The sequence below is a fragment of the Dipodomys merriami genome, unplaced genomic scaffold (genome assembly GCF_024711535.1).
Source record: "Dipodomys merriami isolate MVZ:Mamm:240054 unplaced genomic scaffold, mDipMer1.0.p SCAF_20, whole genome shotgun sequence".
Taxonomy (NCBI): domain Eukaryota; kingdom Metazoa; phylum Chordata; class Mammalia; order Rodentia; family Heteromyidae; genus Dipodomys; species Dipodomys merriami.
The window spans coordinates 28711371-28730618 of NW_027203382.1; the positions used below are offsets into that span (position 1 = coordinate 28711371).

Genomic DNA, 19248 nt, shown 5'->3' on the forward strand with positions numbered 1-19248 from the left:
GTAGTTAGGATTTACAGGCGTGAGCCATTGTTGCCCAGTATTAGGAATTTTTTTAATACATTGACACTGTTAACAGAAATAGAAAGTGGTACAGTCTTGTAATGTAGATAATTTGGTAGTGGCATTGACACTCAAAATAAATGTGTTTTCTTTTTAAGTACGAAATCTTCTACTTGGAATTATTGTTATGGTTGTGTTTGCAGAACATCCTATACCTACGGTATATACATGCAAAAATACTTTTGATCAGATATATACATATATAGAAGGGGAAACATCATAATAGCAAAAAGTAGACCACCAAAGCAATTGTCAAAATAAGAACTGGTTAAATGATTAAACATTCACTTGGTGATCAGGTAATAGAAGTTACAAAGAATTAGGTTGATCTGTTTTGGCCCATATGGAAAGAAATTAATTAAAATGAATTATGGTCATGGCATATGTGTGATTTTTTTTTTTTTCTCCTTTGAAGAATGAGTCACAACCTTTGGGCAATAAGTTACCTTTGGTTACAGTGATGATCAACAGGGAACGAAGATGGTCATTTCTGTTGTTCTCTTATATTTATGGCCAATTATTACTTATGATCCATTTATGGCTTTACATTACTAGTTATTTTTTAAAAAAACATGATTAGATTCTCTTGGTAGGGAAATTATTGTTGATTGCTGTTCTCCTTTGAAGACCTTTAAATTAATTTGAGGAACTATGTCTTTGGAAGGTAAGAAGTGTAATTGTTCTTTTTGGCCAATGTCTCCCAATTCCATTGACATTCCAGTGACTTCTTTTTTGGGGGGGTGCTGGAGGTTGACCTTAGGGTCTCATGCTTTCTAGGCAAGTATTCTATCACTTAAGCCATTAATTGTGTTTCCTGCCTGGCTAGGATAGATAGGTGCATGCCACTGCACTCATATATTGATTGTCATGCAGTCTCAGTAACTCTAGCCCAGAGATATTCCTGATCATTGTCTACCAAGTAAGGTGGGACCATGTCTGTTGACTCTTGAACTTCCTCATAGTGTAGAAAACACTACTACCCATCACAGTTATCTTTAAAATTGATAGGTGAAATTACCCGTTCTGTTTTTTTTTTTTTTTTTTTTTTTTTTGTCGGTCATGGGGCTTGAACTCTCGGCTTGGGCGCTTTCCCTGCTCTCTTCAGCTCCAGGCAAGTGCTCTACCACTTGAGCCACAGCACTACTTATTGGAGATAAGAGTCTCATGGAATTTCCTGCCTGGGCTGGCTTTGAACCTCAATCCTCAGATCTCAGCCTCCTGAGTAGCTAGGATTACAGGCATGAGCCACTGGTGCCTGGCTGCCTGTTCTGTTCTTCATGTTGCTTTTAACTTAATGTTTCACTTTAGCAGTGTGGGACTCTACTGTAAAAACCCTAAGTAGATGAGGAAGGATAAATACAAGGTACTGTGTAAGATTTTGTTAGTATCATATCATATTTCTTTTTTTTTTTTTTTTTTTTTTTTTTTTGTCGGCCATGGGGCTTGAACTCTGGGCCTGGGTGCTGTCCCTCAGCTCTTCAGCTCAAGGCGAGCACTCTATCACTTGAGCTACAGCGCCACTTCCTGTTTTCTGGTGGTTTATTGGAGATAGGAGTCTCATGGTCTCTCCTGCCCAGGCTGGCTTTGAACCGTGATCCTCAGATCTCAGCCTCCTGAGTAGCTAGGATTACAGGCGTGAGCCACTAGCGCCCGGCTCATATCATATTTCTTTGAATAGTCTTAGCACTGAAAAACTAGTGTGCTTTGAATCACTGCTTTAAAAAAATTAACTTTTTGGGGCTAGAGGCATGGCTAGCAAGCCCAGCAAACACAAGGCCCAAGTTAAAACCCCAGTACTACCCCAAATCACAAACTACATTTTCTTTGGAAATAATTTTAGATATATGGAAGATTCCAAAACTAGGAGAGAACAATCTTACATACCCACCATTCCTTTCTCCTGAAGGAGATGTCTAGTAAAACTATCACAACTGTGATAGCATCCTCAGTCAGTTCATTACCACAAAGATCCCTCATGTTGGTTGTCTTTTTTTTTTTTTTTTAACCAAGTACTTTTCTTTCTCTTCCCCTACCTTAATCTCTGTCAGCCACTAATCTCTTCTGTATTTCTATAATTTTGTTAACCCAGAACATTCTTTTTTTTTTTTGCCAGTCATGGGGCCTGAGCTCTGGGCCTGGGCGCTGTCCCTCAGCTCTTCAGCTCAAGGCTAGCACTCTACCACTTGAGCCACAATGCTACTTCTGGCTTTTTCTGCTTATGTGGTGCTGAGGAATCGAACCCAGGGCCTCATGCATGCAAGGCAAGCGCTCTACCACTGAGCTACCTTCCCAGCCCACCCAGAACATTTTATAAAGGGAATTATATAGTGCTCTTTGAGATTGGCTTTTTCCATACATCACAGTTCTCTTCAGATTTATCTAGTTGTTATTTATATAAAGAGTTTGTTCTTTTCTATTGCTGAGTAGTATTCCAGGAATTAAATATTCCAAAGTTTGTTTAATCATTCACCTATTAAAGCATATTTTAGTAGTTTCTAGTTTGAGGCTGTCAGAAGTGTTTGTGTATATCTTAGGTTCCTTAATGCTCTGTTAATTTTCTTCTGAAATCTACTTTAGTGCCAAGACAATCACTCTTAATTTGACACACTTTTGCCTTATTTACATAATAATACTAATGTTTGCTTGATATTTCTTACACTTTTTTTTTCAACTTACCTGTTTGTGAAGTGGTTTTCTGGTATATCATATGTAGTTGCCAAATCTCTATCTTAATAAAATTTAAAAATTTACTTTAGAAGTTAATTTTTAAATTAACACTTAAAAATTTAACATTTTTATTTTTGGTATAGTATCACACATATTTATCAAGTATTACATTTCAGTGTCTTTTTACAGTAATATTCAGATAAATCCATCATCTCAAACATTTGCCTTTTTTTTTTTAACCGGTTGTGGGGCCTGTACTCTGGGCTGGGGTGCTGTCCCTCAGCTCTTCAGCTCAAGGCTAGCGCTCTACCACTTGAGCCACAGCGCCACTTGTGACTTTTTCTGCATATGTGGTGGTGACGAATTGAACCCAGGGCCTCATGCATGCAAGGCAAGCTCTCTACCACTGAACCACCTTCCCAGCCCACATTTGCCATTTTTTTATGTGGTGCATATAATTTAAAATCTGCAGTATGTATCTTTTTGTTCCTTACTTATTTCACTTAATATAATATCCTCCAATTGAATCCATGTTGCTGCAAAGGAGAAGATGTTACTGTTTTTTCATGGCCAAATAATATTGTGTTGTGTATCGTTTTTAAAAATGTATTCATCAGTTGTTGGTCATCTAGGCTGATTCTATATGTCTTAGCAATTGTAACTAGTGCTGCAGTAAACATAGGAGTACAAATATCTCTCTGACAGACTAATTCTTCCTTTTGGATATTTTCCCTATTAGTGTGAAAGAGATTCCCCTGCATTAATACTAGAATTTTTTTTCCTTTTGATGTTGACCTTTCTAACTGGAATGAGATTATATCACATTTGTAGATTTGATTTGCATTTCCATGATAAGTAGTAATTGTTAGACATTTTGATAACTTCTTTTAAAAAATATCTAGTCAGCTCATTTGCCTATTAAAAAACTTGATTTCTGCCAGGTGCTGGTGGCTCACGCCTGTAATCCTAGCTACTCAGGAGGCTGAGATCTGAGGATCGCGGTTCAAAGCCAGCCCGGGCAGGAGAGACCTTGAGACTCCTATCTCCAATAAAACCACCAGAAAACCGGAAGTGGCGCTGTAGCCCAAGTGGTAGAGTGCTCGCTTTGAGCTGAAGAGCTGAGGAACAGCGCCCAGGCCCATAGTTCAAGCCCCACGACCGACAAAAAAAAAAAAAAAAAAAAAAACAAAAAAACTTGATTTCTGCATGTTTTTGCTATTGAGTTTGAATCTCTGTGTGTTTTTCCTCTTTGCTCTCTCTCTGCTCTTTGTGCTCTTTCTCTCTCTCTCTCACTCACTCTCTCTCGCTCTCTCTCGCTCTCTCTCGCTCTCTCTCGCTCTCTGCTCTCCCTCATGTGTCTGTACTAAGGCTTGAACTAGGGGCTTGGGCACTGTCCCTGAGCTCTTTCTGCTCAAGGCTAGCTCTCTACTACTTGAGCCATACTTTCACTTCTGACTTTTTGATGTTTAATTGGAGATAAGAGTCTTATGTACTTTCCTGCCTAAGCTGGTTTCCAACCACAATCCTCAGATTTCAGCTTACTGACTAGCTAGGATTAGTCCCTTTTTGTGAATGTATAACTTTTTAAAAAAAATTTGTTTTGTATGTGTAACTTAATGAATCTTTTGCATTCTATAGATTACTCTTAATTCTTGATGGTTTTCTTTCTTTTTACTTAATATGTAAGTGACATTTACACCATTCATATTGAATGATTTGTCAGAGTTGCTAAGTCTGACATTTTATTTTTGCTTTCTGTTTGTTTCATCATTTTTCTCATTTCATACTCTTTTACTTAACTTTTGCAGGTTATAATAAATCCATTGATTTATGCATGGACTCTTTGGTGAATCACTTTGTGGAACTGTTTAGTGGCTGCTTTGGTTGACTCTAGTTCCTTTAGCTAACTTTATATTTAGCTGGAATTTATACTTAAATTGTAGATTAATCCAAAAGCAGATTCATAGAAGATAGCTTTTTGGTCTCATTGAAAACAGATTGATTTCATTTAAAATTATTACATCATACAGTATAATACATTTTAAGCAAAGTAGTATCAATTACCAAATTCTAGATGGAACCTGCAGAAGACATAATACCCCCTCATCTTATCATGTATGCATGTATCTGTTTATATACTTATATATAAACAAATACATGTCAGATATATACATATATATCTTTTGACACACACACACACACACACACACACATATGGATATATATCAGTTTTTCCCTATGTGTATTTAGGCCTGTGATAATTTCATAAATTAAACACAGTAAAAGATTAACAACAATAAGTAGAATAGCTATAAAAATTACCATAATAAAAGTTACTTAAAATGTGTAGATTTTTTTATTTCTGGAATTTTTAGTTTCATATTTTCAGACCACAATTGACCACAGATAACTGAAACTGTGGAAAGCAAAATCTAGCATACTTGGAGTAGGGATAAAGTATCTTGAAAAATCTTAGCATTTCTAATGAAGCCACACTTACAAAGTTTCTAACGTTTCAAGTATTCCATATAGTAATACCTATATATTAACAAGCAGTATATAATACTGAAAGGAAGTGTAGTATTTCTGTTGCTATAACTATGCCATCTGCCATCTCTTTATTCATGGAATCTGTTTTCCATGAGATATTATTTTTCCGTCTTCACTCTAGCTTTTCATCTTCTAAATTGCTAGATTTGGCAGGAAGGTATAACTTTTTATTTTGAAATAATAACAAAATAATACACAGAATTCTAGGTCCATTTTACTTTTCTACTACATTTGCTTTACTAAACATTTTGTTCTTTTTCTATATGAACATGTATTTATATTATATTATTTATTTTATGATTATAGTCCTTTACCTCTAAATACTTACATGTGTATTTCCAGGAACTAAGAAAGTGTTCCTCTCCTTTATTCCTTTGATGTCAATGTTCTCTTCTATAGACATCCAGGTTTAGTTTGTTCAGATTTTTCCAGTGTTTTTTTTTTGGGGGGGGGCGGTCTGGTCGTGGGGCCTGAAATCTGGGCCTGGGCTCTGTCCCTCAGCTCTTCAGCTCAAGGCTAGCACTCTACCACTTGAGCCACAGCGCCACTTCCGGCTTTTTTTTTTTCTGCTTATGTGGTGCTGAGGAATCAAACTCAGGGTCTCATGCATGTAAGGCAAGCACTCTACCACTGAGCCACCTTCCCAGTTTTGTTTCTTATAAAGATACATGTATACTTTCTTATTTTTCCTTCTTACTTTAATGATGTACTATACAGGAATATTTATGCTTGGCTGTTTTCTAGTTAAAAGTATTTTTTAGCAGTCTACTTTGTTTGGTTCACAGAAAGCTTCCTCATTTTTTATTTACTTACATTATTTGTTTATTTATTTTTTATAGCTTCATTGTAGCCTTTAGTGTACGTATCAAGTTTATTTAACTATCCTTGAAAAATTAGATAATTTCAGATAATTTTTATCTACAGGAAATATTTGATGAATGGCTTACGCATATGTGTTTTAAATTGTTTTTAGATTGTTGGAGTTGTATCTTTGGAGTTCTTCAGAGTGAGATTCCTGAGTAAAAGTTGTTTTGTTATGTTTTGTTAGATATTTACAATTCTTTTATGTAGACATTATATAATTTGATATCCATAAGAACAGACTTTAAGAATACATTTCTTCATAGCTTTGTCAACAGTGTATATTTATAATCTTTTGAATTTGATATCTGAGTGTACTTTTAATTTTTTTGGTCATCTTTTGTTTTCATTTTTTTGTCTTATCCATTTACTTGAGCTCAAGTCAGTCACACCACATCCCAGATACACATAATTTTGTTCTTTTGAAGACTTGGATTATAAATTGTTTATCCACAAACCACTCTTTTATTCCTCCACAAACACTCTTCTCTTTTTGGGGGGGGGGTCTGGTCATGGTGCCTGAACTCTGGGCCTGGGCGCTGTCCCTCAACTCTTCAGCTCAAGGCTAGCACTCTACCACTTGAGCCACAGCGCCACTTCCAGCTTTGTCTTTTTGCTTATGTGGTGCTGAGGAATCGAACCCAGGGCCTCATGCATGCAAGGCAAGCGCTCTACCACTGGAAACCTTCCCAGCCCCTCTTCTCTTTTTTATTTACCACCTCCCCCCTCCAGTTCCTCAGACCCAAGAGTTTTATCTCTTTTTCTTGTTTTCAAAGATATTCCTCCCAGTGTATCTCTTCTTATTTTTATCACATCTATATTTGTTGACTCCTTCAGGTTTACCATTTCTTTTACCTTGAAAAAATAAATATTAAATGTGCACTTGAACTATCTACTTTCCATATCTTGGTTTATGATAGATTTCTTTATTCATCATGTTCTTTGTTCTCTACACCTGTGGAAATTTTATGATATGAACAGAAAAGTTCTTAAAATGTTTTGAAACTAATTTACAGCCAAGCCCCAGAATATTTAGTAACTTGCTGTGTTTTACACTGCCAGCTAGATTTTTAGTAACTTTTTATTATATTGAATTTTAAGTAAATGCAAAATATTCAGTAATACCATAATATCTCATGTACTCATCAACCAGCTGCAAGTTTTCCATAACCAATTCTTCCTGTCCACTTTCCATCCCCAGATAACCGAATAATATATTCTAACTGATGAAACATTAAGTGTATGTCTGAAACATAATCAAAATGCCATCATGCTGGAAAACAATTCTGCTAACTCCTTACTGTTTTCAAGAAGCCTTTCAGTATTTGTCTTTATTATTAGCTTTCAATGCTAGTTTTTTGGATTTTTTTGTGTGTTTTTGTCAGTCGTGGGGCTTGAACTCTGGGTCTGGGCACTGTCCCTGAGTTCAAGGTGAGCTCTCTACCATTTGAGCCACAGCACCACTTCCAGTTTTCTGGTGGTTAATTGGAAATAAGAATCTCACAGACTTTCCTAATGGGGCTGGCTTTGAACTGCGATCCTCAGATCTCAGCCTCTTTAGTAGCTAGGATTACAGGCGTGAACCACTGGTACTCAGCTTAATGCCAGTTTTATTACACTTTTATTTTGTTGGTATGTCTAAATCTCCTTTGATCTGTAGATTCCCCTTCCTTCTTTAACTTTTGTTGAAGAGACTGGGAAGTTTGCTTTGGTAGTTCTTTTAGTCTGATTTTGCTGATTGCATTTCAGTTTTTGTTTTCTATTAAGGCTACCTTTTCAAGAAGCACTAATAACTGTAAGATGTTGATATACATTTATGCACTGTCCTAGAGTTCATTAGCTCACTTAGACTTTAAGCAACTCAGTAAAACATTATATTTCTTTTTCCATATACCTTTTGATAGCATTGAGACTATTTAGCTTAACAGTGCATTTTTTTTTCTTTTCTTTTTTTTTATTGTGAAAATACCGTACAGAGGGGTTACAATTACATGGGCAAGATAATGAGTACATTTCTTATCAAGCATGGTTGCCTCCTTCTTTGTTTCCCCTTCCCATCTCTTCCCATTACCCCCGCCCCCCGCCCCCAAAAGTGCATTTTTAAAGAATAGCCTTTTCTTTTTAATTCATAAAAGAAATGGTAGATTTTGGTGATAGTGGGGTTTGAGCTCAGGACCTCACACTCAGTGGTTAGCTGGTGCTCTGTAACTTGAGCCATGCCTCCAATGGAAAAATAGATTTTGAACACTCCAAATTGGACTTTACCTTTATATATATATATAATTTATTTATCCATTTTTGTCGGTTGTGGGGCTTGAACTCTGGGCCTGGTCACTGTCCCTCAGCTCTTCAGCTCAAGGCTAGCGCTCTACTGCTTCAGCCACAGTACCACTTCCGGTTTCCTGGTAGTTTATTGGAGATAAGAGTCTCATGGACTTTCCTGCCCGGGATTGCTTTGAACCACAATCCTCAGATCTCAGACTCCTAAGTAGCTAGGAGTGCCAGGCGTGAGCCACTGGTGCCCAGCTTTATCTTTGTAATTTTTTTTGTTGTTGTTATGGTTGGTCGTGAGGCTTGAACTCTGGGCTTGGGCGCTATCCCTCAGCTCTTCAGGTCAAGGCAAGCGTTTTACTACTTGTGTCACAGGGCCACTCCGGCTTTCTGGAGATAAGAGTCTCATGGACTTTCCTGCCCAGGCTGGCTTTGAACCACGACTCAGATCTCAGCCTCCTGAGTAGCTAGGATTATAGAAGTGAGCCACCAGTGTCCGGCCGCTGTAATTTTTTTTCCCCCCAGGGCTGAGGATCGAACCCAGGGCCTTACGCGCCGAGCGCGCACCGGGCAATCGCCCTTCCACTGGGCTAAACTCCAGCCCCCGGCTGCTGTAATTTTTATACCTTGAAATTTTGAGTTGTAATTCTGTCTGTTTTTGCAGGTGTTCAGACATCTGAAGCATAGATTATTTGAAGCTGATTAACTAAAAACAAGATAATTTTCCTGTGATGCTAATAATTCTATGAACCTATTGGTATTTGATAAGTGATTTAATTTTTCAGAAATATTTAAGGCTGTTTGGCTAATTTATAATACTTTTGTATTTTGGAATTGTTAAAATAATTGTTTTTTTTTCCCCATAGAACATTCCTGATGTAGACGAAGAAGGCTATAGTATTAAACCAGAAGCAAATCAGAATGATATCCTTTCATTATTTTGGGTATTCTTTGAGATTGTGTTGCATATGAAAAACAGTGTTGCTGGGCACAATGACTCTTGCTTACAATTCTGGCTGCTCAAGAACCATAGATCTAAAGATTGAAGTCAAAAGTAAGCCAATACAGATAAATCCACAAAACTCTTACCTCCAATTAACCCCCCCCCCCCCCAAAAAAAAGCCAGAACTGGGAGCATCCCACAAGGGATAGGGTGACAGCTCTGAGCAAAAAAGAAAAAATGCTGAGTATGAGGTCCTGAGTTCAAGCCTCAGTATAAGCACAAAACCAGCAAAACAAAATGCACACACAATGTTAAAAGACTTCAGTTTTTAAATTAGTTATAATAAACCATGACTGTTCTTCATTTTATATATTTTTGGTAATAAAAGTGGGTAGTTAATTTATTTTACCCTTAATGGTTGTGTTTCTTTTTATAAGTGTGTGGAAAACTGATTAGGCATTAAGGCAATTTAAAAACTAAATTCTTTAACTGATACTCACATACCAAAGAGAATCATTTTTATTCATCTAGTGATTCTGACTCTGAAGATGAAGAACCAAAGAAGTACCGCATAGAAATTAAGCCTATGCATCCAAGTAACTCACACCACACAATGGCTTCTTTGGATGAATTGAAAGTATCCATAGGGAATATATCACTCTCCCCAGCAATATCTGTAAGTGAAAACCTGAACAAATTTCTACTCTGTTGTAGAAGTCATTATGTATTTATTTTTACCTTATTTACTGCATCTTGTTAATTTTAAGAAAAAAGTAAGAAAGACATCATTTAATCTAAAGCATTTTTTGTGAGAAAATACTTAATTATTTTTATACATACTTTGGGTTTGGCTTTCACCTTGATTTTGAAAGTATTTTACAAAAGTGGAAAATTCACAACTATGTCTTTAAATTTTTATTTATTTATTAATTTTTTTGGTTGGTCGTGGGGCTTGAACTCTGGGCTTGGGCACAATCCTCAGCTCTTCAGCTCAAGGCGAGCCCACTACTGCTTGAGCCACAGTGCCACTTCCAGTTTTCTAGTGATTTATTGGCGATAAGAGTCTCATGGACTTTCCTGCCCTGGCTGGCTTTGAACCGTGATCCTCAGATCTCAGCCTCCTAAGTAGCTAGGATTACAGGCATGAACCACCAGCACCTAACGTTTCTTTAAATTTTTATACACACATCTCTCTCTCTCTCTCTCTCTCTCTCTCTCTCTCTCTCTATATATATATATATATATATATATATATTTCAGGCAGACTTTGTGAATTTTCAGTATTAATCTTTCCCCCATCTAATTCTAAAGTTTTACTTTTATGTTTTATAAACATTACATAAAAGGAAATTCCAATTAATTCTTTGCTTTTATTTTTTTGGTACTGGGGTTGGGAGTGAACTATTTCCTCTTTTGAATGCTAGGTAGGTACAATTCTGCTGAGCAACACTCCAAGCCCCTTTATATTTTCCCTTTTTGTATATCATTAACATTTGCTTTTGAGGGAGAAATAAAACATATCTGTAATAAAAGTCTCGATAATATCTCTTCCTTGATAATGTCATTCTGAATTCAGAAGTACTACCTATGTGAGAAAAAGCATATCTTAGAACGTTAAGTGGGTCTATACATTTTCTTAATTGATGAATTTAATTTTTCTCATAATGAACAGAAGTTCTCACTTTTTTGGCTCCCTCCCTCCCTCCCTCCCTCTCTCCCTCTCTCCCCCTCTTGCTCTCTCTCTTGCTCTCTCCCTTCCATCCGTCTTTCCCTTCCCCTCCCTCCCTCCCTCCCTCCCTCCCTCCCTTCCTTCCTGCCTTCCTTCCTTCCTTCCTTCCTTCCTTCCTTCCTTCCTTCCTTCCTTCCTTCCTTCCCTCTCTCGCTCCCTCCCTCTTTCCCTCTCTCTCCCTCCCTCTCTCCTTTCTCTCTCTCTCTCTCTCTCTCTCTCTCTCTCTCTCTCTCTCTCTCTCTCTCTCTCTCTCTCTCTCTCTCTCTTTCGCAATATAGGCTTTGAATTCAGGACCTTACACTTCTTAGGCTGGCACTCTATTACTTTAGTCCTACTTTTTTTTTTGGCTGGCTGTGTTAGAAATGGAACCTCTAGGACTTTCCTGCCCAGTCTGGCTTTGAATCAGGACTCATCAGATCCCTCCCTCCCTACCTCAGTCCCTCTCTCCTCCCTTTCGTCCCTCCCTTCTTTCCCTCCCTTCCTCCCCTTCCTTCCTTCCCCCCCTCTCCCTCCCCCTTCCTCTCTTTTTCTTATACACACACACACACACACACACACACACACACACACACACACACACACACAATTTTTTATTATAAAATCAACTCTGCTCACTTTCTTTTTTGGTGCCAGTCCTGGGATTTGAACTCATACCCTGGGTCATGTCCTGGAACTTTTTGCTCAAGGAGCTAGCCACAGCTCCATTTCCAACTTTTTGGTGGTTGATTGGCAATTAGAGTTTAATGGACTTTCCTGCCCCCCAGCTAGCTTCAAACTGCAATGCTCTGATCTAAGTTATTTGAGTCGCTAGGATTACAGAAGTAAGTACCACCTCTTGGCCTGCTCTCAGCTTTGTGAGTAGCTAGGATTACAGCCACCAGGGTGTCTAGCTTTCTTACATTTTAAATTACCTAATTATATATTTTAAGTAACCTCTGCCTATTACTTTGTAAAAAAGTTGTTTTTTCCAGATACTCACTTTTAGAATTTAATTTAAAAACTATTGTTTTCCTTCTAAAAAGATTACTTCCTCTCTTTTCCCACCCATGGTGCTGAGTATTAAACCCCAGAGCCTTGTGCTTGCTGGGCAGGTATCCTGTCACTGAGTTTACCCCTATCCCAAAAAGGATTTAGGAGGGGCTGGGAAGGTGGCTCAGTGGTAGAGCGCTTGCCTTGCATGCCTGAGACCCTGGGTTCGATTCCTCAGCACCACATAAGCCGGAAGTGGCGCTGTGGCTCAAGTGGTAGAGTGCTAGCCTTGAGCTGAAGAGCTGAGGGACAGCTCCCAGGCCCAGAGTTCAGGCTCAATGACCGGACCCCCCCCCCAAAAAAAAAAAAAAGGATTTAGGATTATAAGGTTTTATTGTAGCATCACTATTTGTAACATTGAGACTAATACTTAGTTACAAAGAGAGTTGATGTAAATATGAAGTAGAGAATTGTAAACCATTAAAAATTTATTGTGGGGCTGGGAAGGTGGCTCAGTGGTAGAGTGCTTGCCTTACATGAATGAGGCCCTGGGTTTGATTCCTCAGTACCACATAAGCAGAAAAAAAAAAAAAAAACAGAAGTGGCGCTGTGGCTCAAGTGGTAGAGCAGTAACCTTGAGCTGAAGAGCTGAGGGACAGCGCCCAGGCCCAGAGTTCAGGCCCCCCCTCCCCCCAAAAAAATTTATTGTGTAAGAGCATGACTAATTTAAAATAGATACACAGATAAATAAAATAAAATGAAAGCCTAGAGAAACACCAATATACAAAATGTTGATTATCTCCTCTAGATAGTAAATTACAGATAGTTGTAGATTCTTTTTTGTGCTTCTTTTTCTTCAACTTGTTTTAAAATAAATATGCATTAATTTTATACTCAGAAAATAATCAAGAAAATTTTAATAGTTAATGTTGGATTCGAAAAGAAGTTCTTTGAGTGTACTTTGTTTTGGTTTGTTGTTTTATATTTAGAGCAGAGGTCAATACTGAGATTTGAACTCAGGACCTGGGTACTGTCTGCTTTTTTGCTCAAAGCTAGTCCTCTCCCACTTGAGCTACAGCTCTGCTTCCAGCTTTTTACTGGTTTATTGTCCTGGCAGGGCTGGCTTCAGACTGTGATCCTTTGATCTCAATTCTTCTGAGTAGTTAAGATGACAGGTGTAAGCCACTTGTGCTTGAGTTTGATTGTTACACAATTTTTGCCCCTTAACAATGTCTGGGTTTTGGGCTGGGAAGGTGGCTCAGTGGTAGAGTGCTTGCCTTGCATGCATGAGGCCTTGGGTTTGATTCCTCAGCACCACAGAAGCAGAAAAAGCTGGAAGTGGTGCTGTGGCTCAAGTGGTAGAGTGCTAGCCTTGAGCTGAAGATCTGAGGAACAACGCCCAGGCCCAGAGTTCAGGCCCCAAGACTGACAAACAACAACAGCAATAACAACGTCTGTGTTTTAAGATGTTTATTTTAGATAGAATTCAGAAGGAAAGAGAAGCAGCAAAATAGGAAGACTTAATTCTATACTGAACACTGTCTTTCTTTTTTTTTTTCCATGTACCACTAGAGACACAGTCCAGTAAGTGCAAGATTTTCTATTATTGATATTGACTTAAAAAGCATTGGGTTCAAAAATTTGTGTTTTATTTAGATAAAGAATTTATAGTATCTCACTGTAGTTGTTGTTTTAATATTTTAGGAACATTTTATTGATTATTAAAGGTCCCTTTTATTGCTATTTCTTATAGAAATATTGAAAAGTTTCTTTTTTATGTTAATAAATTTTACAATTGATCAGATATACTAAAAGCAGCTGAAAACGAGGATTACCAGTATTAACATTTTGTGCAAATTATTTGTGCAAAAATTGCCAAATTAAGTTGTTTGTTTAATGGTACTTAGTTTTTGCATTTCTGTTTTAGGTACAGATGAATCGGAATTCCTCTAGTAAGTTTGACAGTTATGTCTCTAAAACTATCAGGCATTTTGTCTTATAGCCCTGTGTAATTGTAGAAATAATTTTTTCATCATTTCCAGCCTTAGAGGATAACTGAGACTGATGAATTATGGAGATGAGGGCAAAATGGAGAAAGATGGAAAATAGTACAATAAATGGTTTGAGGCAAAACACTTAACAACTAAACCAAGCCACATAGAAGAATGTAGTACTCCTCAGGAATATGAGATAGCACTCACATTCACTTTCTTTGTGTTCATCACCTCTTAGTGTTTTTTTTTTTTTTGTTTGTTTGTTTTTGGCGTAGTCGGCAGGATACGAACCTCACCTCTTAGTGTTGTATAACATGAGGTACTATCATGACTTTTGTGTAACTGATCCCATTCTCCTGTTTATCACTTACTTGTGAAACAAGACACATAACAAATGCATAGGCAGCAATACAGACGTGCTGTAGGTTGCTCTAAAACTTTCATTTGAAAATAGTGCCTACAGGATTAATCACTACCTTTAGTGAATATAATTATCACTAATAATATTCTTAAAACTTGAAATCTGCTTTTGTGATTCATCAATTAAAATTCTTTAGTAAAATTTGCAAACATGTTTTTCTCCTAAGTTTTAAAGCTACAGCTCGTACTTCCTCTCTCTTGAATAGTAAGTTTATTTTAGTGAATACCATGATTGATTTAAATAATTTCTCCCCAAATCTGTTGGAAGAAATTGAGGTTCAAGGGAAAATCAGCTTAATTTTTTTCCTCTGATTACTTTTGTTTTCAGTTCCAGAATTCTGAAATTGTTCATAGGATTGGGATATGTGGGTAGTTTCTCTTTTTATTACTTTCTCAGATTATGAATCTTTTGTTTTATTTTTTTAATTAGATGAGGAGTTAACAAAATCAAAGTCATCTGCTTCATCCAATGAGTAAGTTACCTGTTTATTTTTAAAAAATAGATGTAATAGCCAGGTGATAGTTGCTCATGCCTGTAATCCTAGCTACTTAGGAGGCTGAGATTTGAGGATCACCATTTGAAGCTGGTCCAGGTAAGAAAATCTGTTAAGATTCTTATCTCCAATGAACTACCAGAAAACTGGCTCAAAGTGGGTAGACTGCTAGGCTTGAGAAGAAAAGCTCTGGGACAGTGTCCAGGCTCTTGAGTTCAAGCCCTACAGCTGACAAAAAAGGAAAAAAAATTTTTGGTATTTTAGAGCAGTTTTAGGTTCAGAGAATGTATAAAGATTTCTCATATATTCCCCACCAGAGTTTACAGTCACTCTGAGTTGGTAAGTTAAAGAATTCCCTCTAGCTGGGAAGTTGGCTCAGTGGTAGAGCGCTTGCCTTGCATGCCTGAGGCCCTGGGTTCGGTTCCCAACACCACATAAGCAAAAAAGCCGGAAGTGGCGCTGTGGCTCAAGTGGTAGAGCACTAGCCTTGAGCTGAAAAGCTGAGGGACAGTGCCCAGGCCCAGAGTTCAGGCCCCACGACTGGACCCAAAAAAAAAAAAAAAAAAAAGAGTTCCCTCTTGATGTTGTATATTGTGTAGGTTTTTATAAATGCATAATGAGAATTATGTGTCTTACGTTATAGTATCTTACAGAGTATTTGTACTCTGCTTATTAGTCCTTCCTTTCTTCCAATACAGATTTTAAATAGGTTCCTTTTGTTCTTTTCTCTAGGGAACTCTCTAGCTAAGTGTTCTTAGTTGGCATATTTTCTGAACTATGAAATGGCCATGTTGGAGTGTTTAGATGTCTTAAGTTCTTTTTTAATTTAGTATTTCTTTTTCCAGTGATTAAAATATTTAAGTGAACTTTGCCTTGGTGGCCTCACTGCTTCAACTTTAAAATAAATTGTATTTCAGTGTGTTTCAAAATGAGAAAGTGTTTGAATTAAGATGGCTTTAGCAGTCTTCGGAAAAAAAAGTTAGAGTTGTATGAGTTCCTCTTCACTTCTTTATTAGAAAGAATACTATCTTTAAATTGACCTTGTTTATTTATAACCTGGGACTTGAATTCAAGACCTAGGCTTTTTGTTTTATCTTTTTGTTTGTTTGTTTGTTCAAGGCTAGCACTTTTCTCACTTAGTCGACAGCTTCACTTTTGGCTTTTTCTGGTAGTTAATTGGAGATAAAAGTCTCATGGATTTTTCTGCCATGGATTGCTGCCAACTAGGATCCTCAGATCTCAGCTTCTTGAGTAGCTAGGATTACAGGTATGAGCCACCCACAGCTAGCTAAATTGATCTTTTAACTTAAAAAGGAGTTAGCCTAGGGCTGGGAAGGTGGCTCAGTGGCAGAGCTCTTGCCTTGCATGCATGAGGCCCTGGGTTCGATTCCTTAGCACCACATAAGCAAAAAGAAAAAAGCCAGAAGTGGCGCTGTGGCTCAAGTGGTAGAGCCCTAGCCTTGAACTGAAGAGCTGAGGGACAGTGCCCAGGCCCAGAGTTCAGGCCCCATGACTGGACCCCCCCCCAAAAAAAAAAAAAAAGAGTTAGCCTTTATAAAAAGGCTTAGGGAAAAAGATAGTTTAAGTTTAAAATAGTTGTTTGGTGCCTTTGAAGACACTAACTGAGCATGGTTGTAGTATTTATTGGATTTAATGTTTTTAGGATAAATATGTTAGCACTTTAAACTTTTTTAAGCTTTATCAAACTTAGTAATACACTTTCATACATTCATGTTGAGATATTAGCTAAACATTTTTAGATAGTTTTAACATTTTTTGGGTAGTTGTTGTGCTTTGTATTTAAAATCTCCTAAAATATTTTTAGAATAATGACTGTTTGATACATTAAAATATTTAAGCCACTTTTTTATGTACTTATGACTTTTAAAGAGTCCTTTACCTATTTTCTCCATCTTTGAAAATAAATGTGGCTTATAAAATTTTTAATGAGTTGTGTGTTTCTTAAACTTTCTGTCCAAGAGTGGGTACTAGGTGTGAGTCAGCAGAGCTGAGACTGTTTTAGAATACACTAGCTGTATGACACTAGCTCAGAGCTGAGACTGTTTTAGAATAAATACACTAGCTGTATGACACTAGCTCATTTAGACTCTCTGCTACTTTTCAACAGCCTTCCACAATTGTCAATATCAAGGTTGCTAACATTTATCAAGGTTGCTAACGTTTGATAAGGTAGGAGGGCAATTAATCTTCATTTTCTCTTGCCAACTTCAACTGCCAGTTTATTAAATTTCTTCATGTAAGCAATTGGTAGAACACACAGATTTTAAACACTGAATATTGAACTCTTTGAATTTTGTGAAATAAAAATAAGTTATTAGCCAGGCACTGGTGTTAGTTGGGGCAGGAAAGTTTGTGAGACCCTTTATCTCCTTATTAACTATCAAAAAGCTGGAACTAGAGCTGTGGTTCAAATGGTAAAGTGTTAACACACAACCAAAAAGCCCAGGGACAGTTCCCAGGTCCTGAGTTCAAGTCCCAGGATAGGCACCAAAAAAAACCATTAGATTTTATACTAATTCTTATTTTTTTTTTAATGATATGGAAGAAAAGGGAACAGTGATTTACTTGCTTGGGACCCTCTCTTTGGACCATCTCTTGATTCATCTTCAACTGCAATAACATCCTCATCATCAGGTAAATATATTTAATGTATATATATTAAATATATTTAAATGTATATTTAAGAAATGTAGTTCCTTTTTTATAATTGATTTATTTACTATTTTTTTGTATTGTACTTAATCAACTAAAACTTGTAACTTGTCTTCATATTATCAGATAAAATAAGTTTTTAATTTTACTTATCTTATTTGTGGCTTACACAATATCAGTTTATCAAGTACCAGCTAGATGGGCAGCACTTGGGAGACTGAATGAAATATAGGAGGATTTAAATGAGTTAAAGCCAGCCTAGGCTACATTGTGAGAGTTTGTTTAAAAAACACAACAATAAAACAAAATTTTTAAATAGCCAAAATGTCCAAAACTGATATATTTATTTGTAGCCATCACTACATATCCTTAAGCAAATAATATTTCTAATTACATATAATTTAGATGCTATAGATATCTATTGCTATAACCAATTCTTTCTTGCTGGACATTCAAATTGCATCTGATTTTTTAGTAGTATATTTTAGTGTAAATAACTGCATATTCTATATTATCCTTATTTTAGTCAATATATAAAATATATAGGTACACATACTCCCCTTGATACCACCAAACTGCTTTCTAGAAAGATTTTTAACAGTTCCTAAGCAAAATATTAACTAGTTTCATGAATGTTGTTTAGTTGTTTTGATGAGAGTATGTTGTTTCTCTTCAAAATGTAAAAATCTCATTAGCCTAAAAGTAAAGCAAGCATCAAAAATTTACTTAAGTAAAACCTCTGTTTGTTCAAAATAAGAAAGTAGACTTTGCTCCCCCTTTTCTTAATTGCTTATGCAGTGTTCAAATATTTGCTATACAGAATTTGATGTTAAAGGAGTGCTGAAATCATGGAAATAGAACTTCAGTCTGTTGCCTTTATGTTGTATCACTCTACTAGGAGCTTCTCGGTTTAATACGTTAACATCTTGGATGAAGTCTTTTTTATTGTCTCTATGTCACAGGTGAAAAAAGGAAAGCTCAGAGAAACAGCTTCTTCAAGATTATCTAGTTAGGAAATAAACGATGGAGATAAGATTCAACCTAGATTTTACTAATTCTAAAGTCATTCTTCTATTTCATTCTGATAAATGAAGAAAAATTAAACCATGTTGAAATGTTTTAGTATCACTCATGAAATAGTTATTAGGATATGAAATTGCATTGTTTAGAGACTAAAACTTGTGAATGTATGCATGTGTGTGTGCACATGCGTGCACGTACATGTGCCAGTACCAAGGCTTGAACTTAGGCCTTATGTTCTCATTTGGCTTCTTCACATATAGCTAGTGCCCTACCATTTGAGCCATACCTCCAATTTTGGCTCTTTTGTTAATTGAAGATTAGAGTCTCACTGCTTTTTTTGTCCAGATCCTTAGATTTCAGCTTCTTGAGTAGCTAGGATTATAGAAGTAACCATTAGGTGCCCTGATGAGAGTAAATATTTAAGATACCACAAATGGCTTATTGGAAATCGTAATCCTAAAAATTATTTGGAATTTTAAAGGGAAAGTAATCTATACTTAATAAAACAGCAAGAAAACAATCAATTGGACATATTCTGTAGTGGCCTCGTAGCCTTTCGTGTGTGTGTGTGTGTGTGTGTGTGTGTGTGTGTGT

The 19248-nt window shown here is 36.8% G+C and overlaps 1 protein-coding gene across 2 annotated transcripts in view; it reads left to right on the forward strand.

Moving 5' to 3' along the window:
• Positions 1 to 19248, forward strand: part of Fcho2 (FCH and mu domain containing endocytic adaptor 2) — a 134697-nt gene that overhangs the window by 82401 nt on the left and 33048 nt on the right. The window contains exons 12-17 of one of the 2 annotated variants that reach the window (XM_070031330.1): positions 9276 to 9333; positions 9853 to 10028; positions 13623 to 13634; positions 13978 to 14002; positions 14895 to 14937; positions 17525 to 17613. In XM_070031330.1, coding sequence (XP_069887431.1) covers positions 9276 to 9333; positions 9853 to 10028; positions 13623 to 13634; positions 13978 to 14002; positions 14895 to 14937; positions 17525 to 17613 — 403 coding nt within the window. The remainder of the gene's footprint in view (positions 1 to 9275; positions 9334 to 9852; positions 10029 to 13622; positions 13635 to 13977; positions 14003 to 14894; positions 14938 to 17524; positions 17614 to 19248) is intronic. The other variant, XM_070031331.1, reaches the window with a different exon arrangement.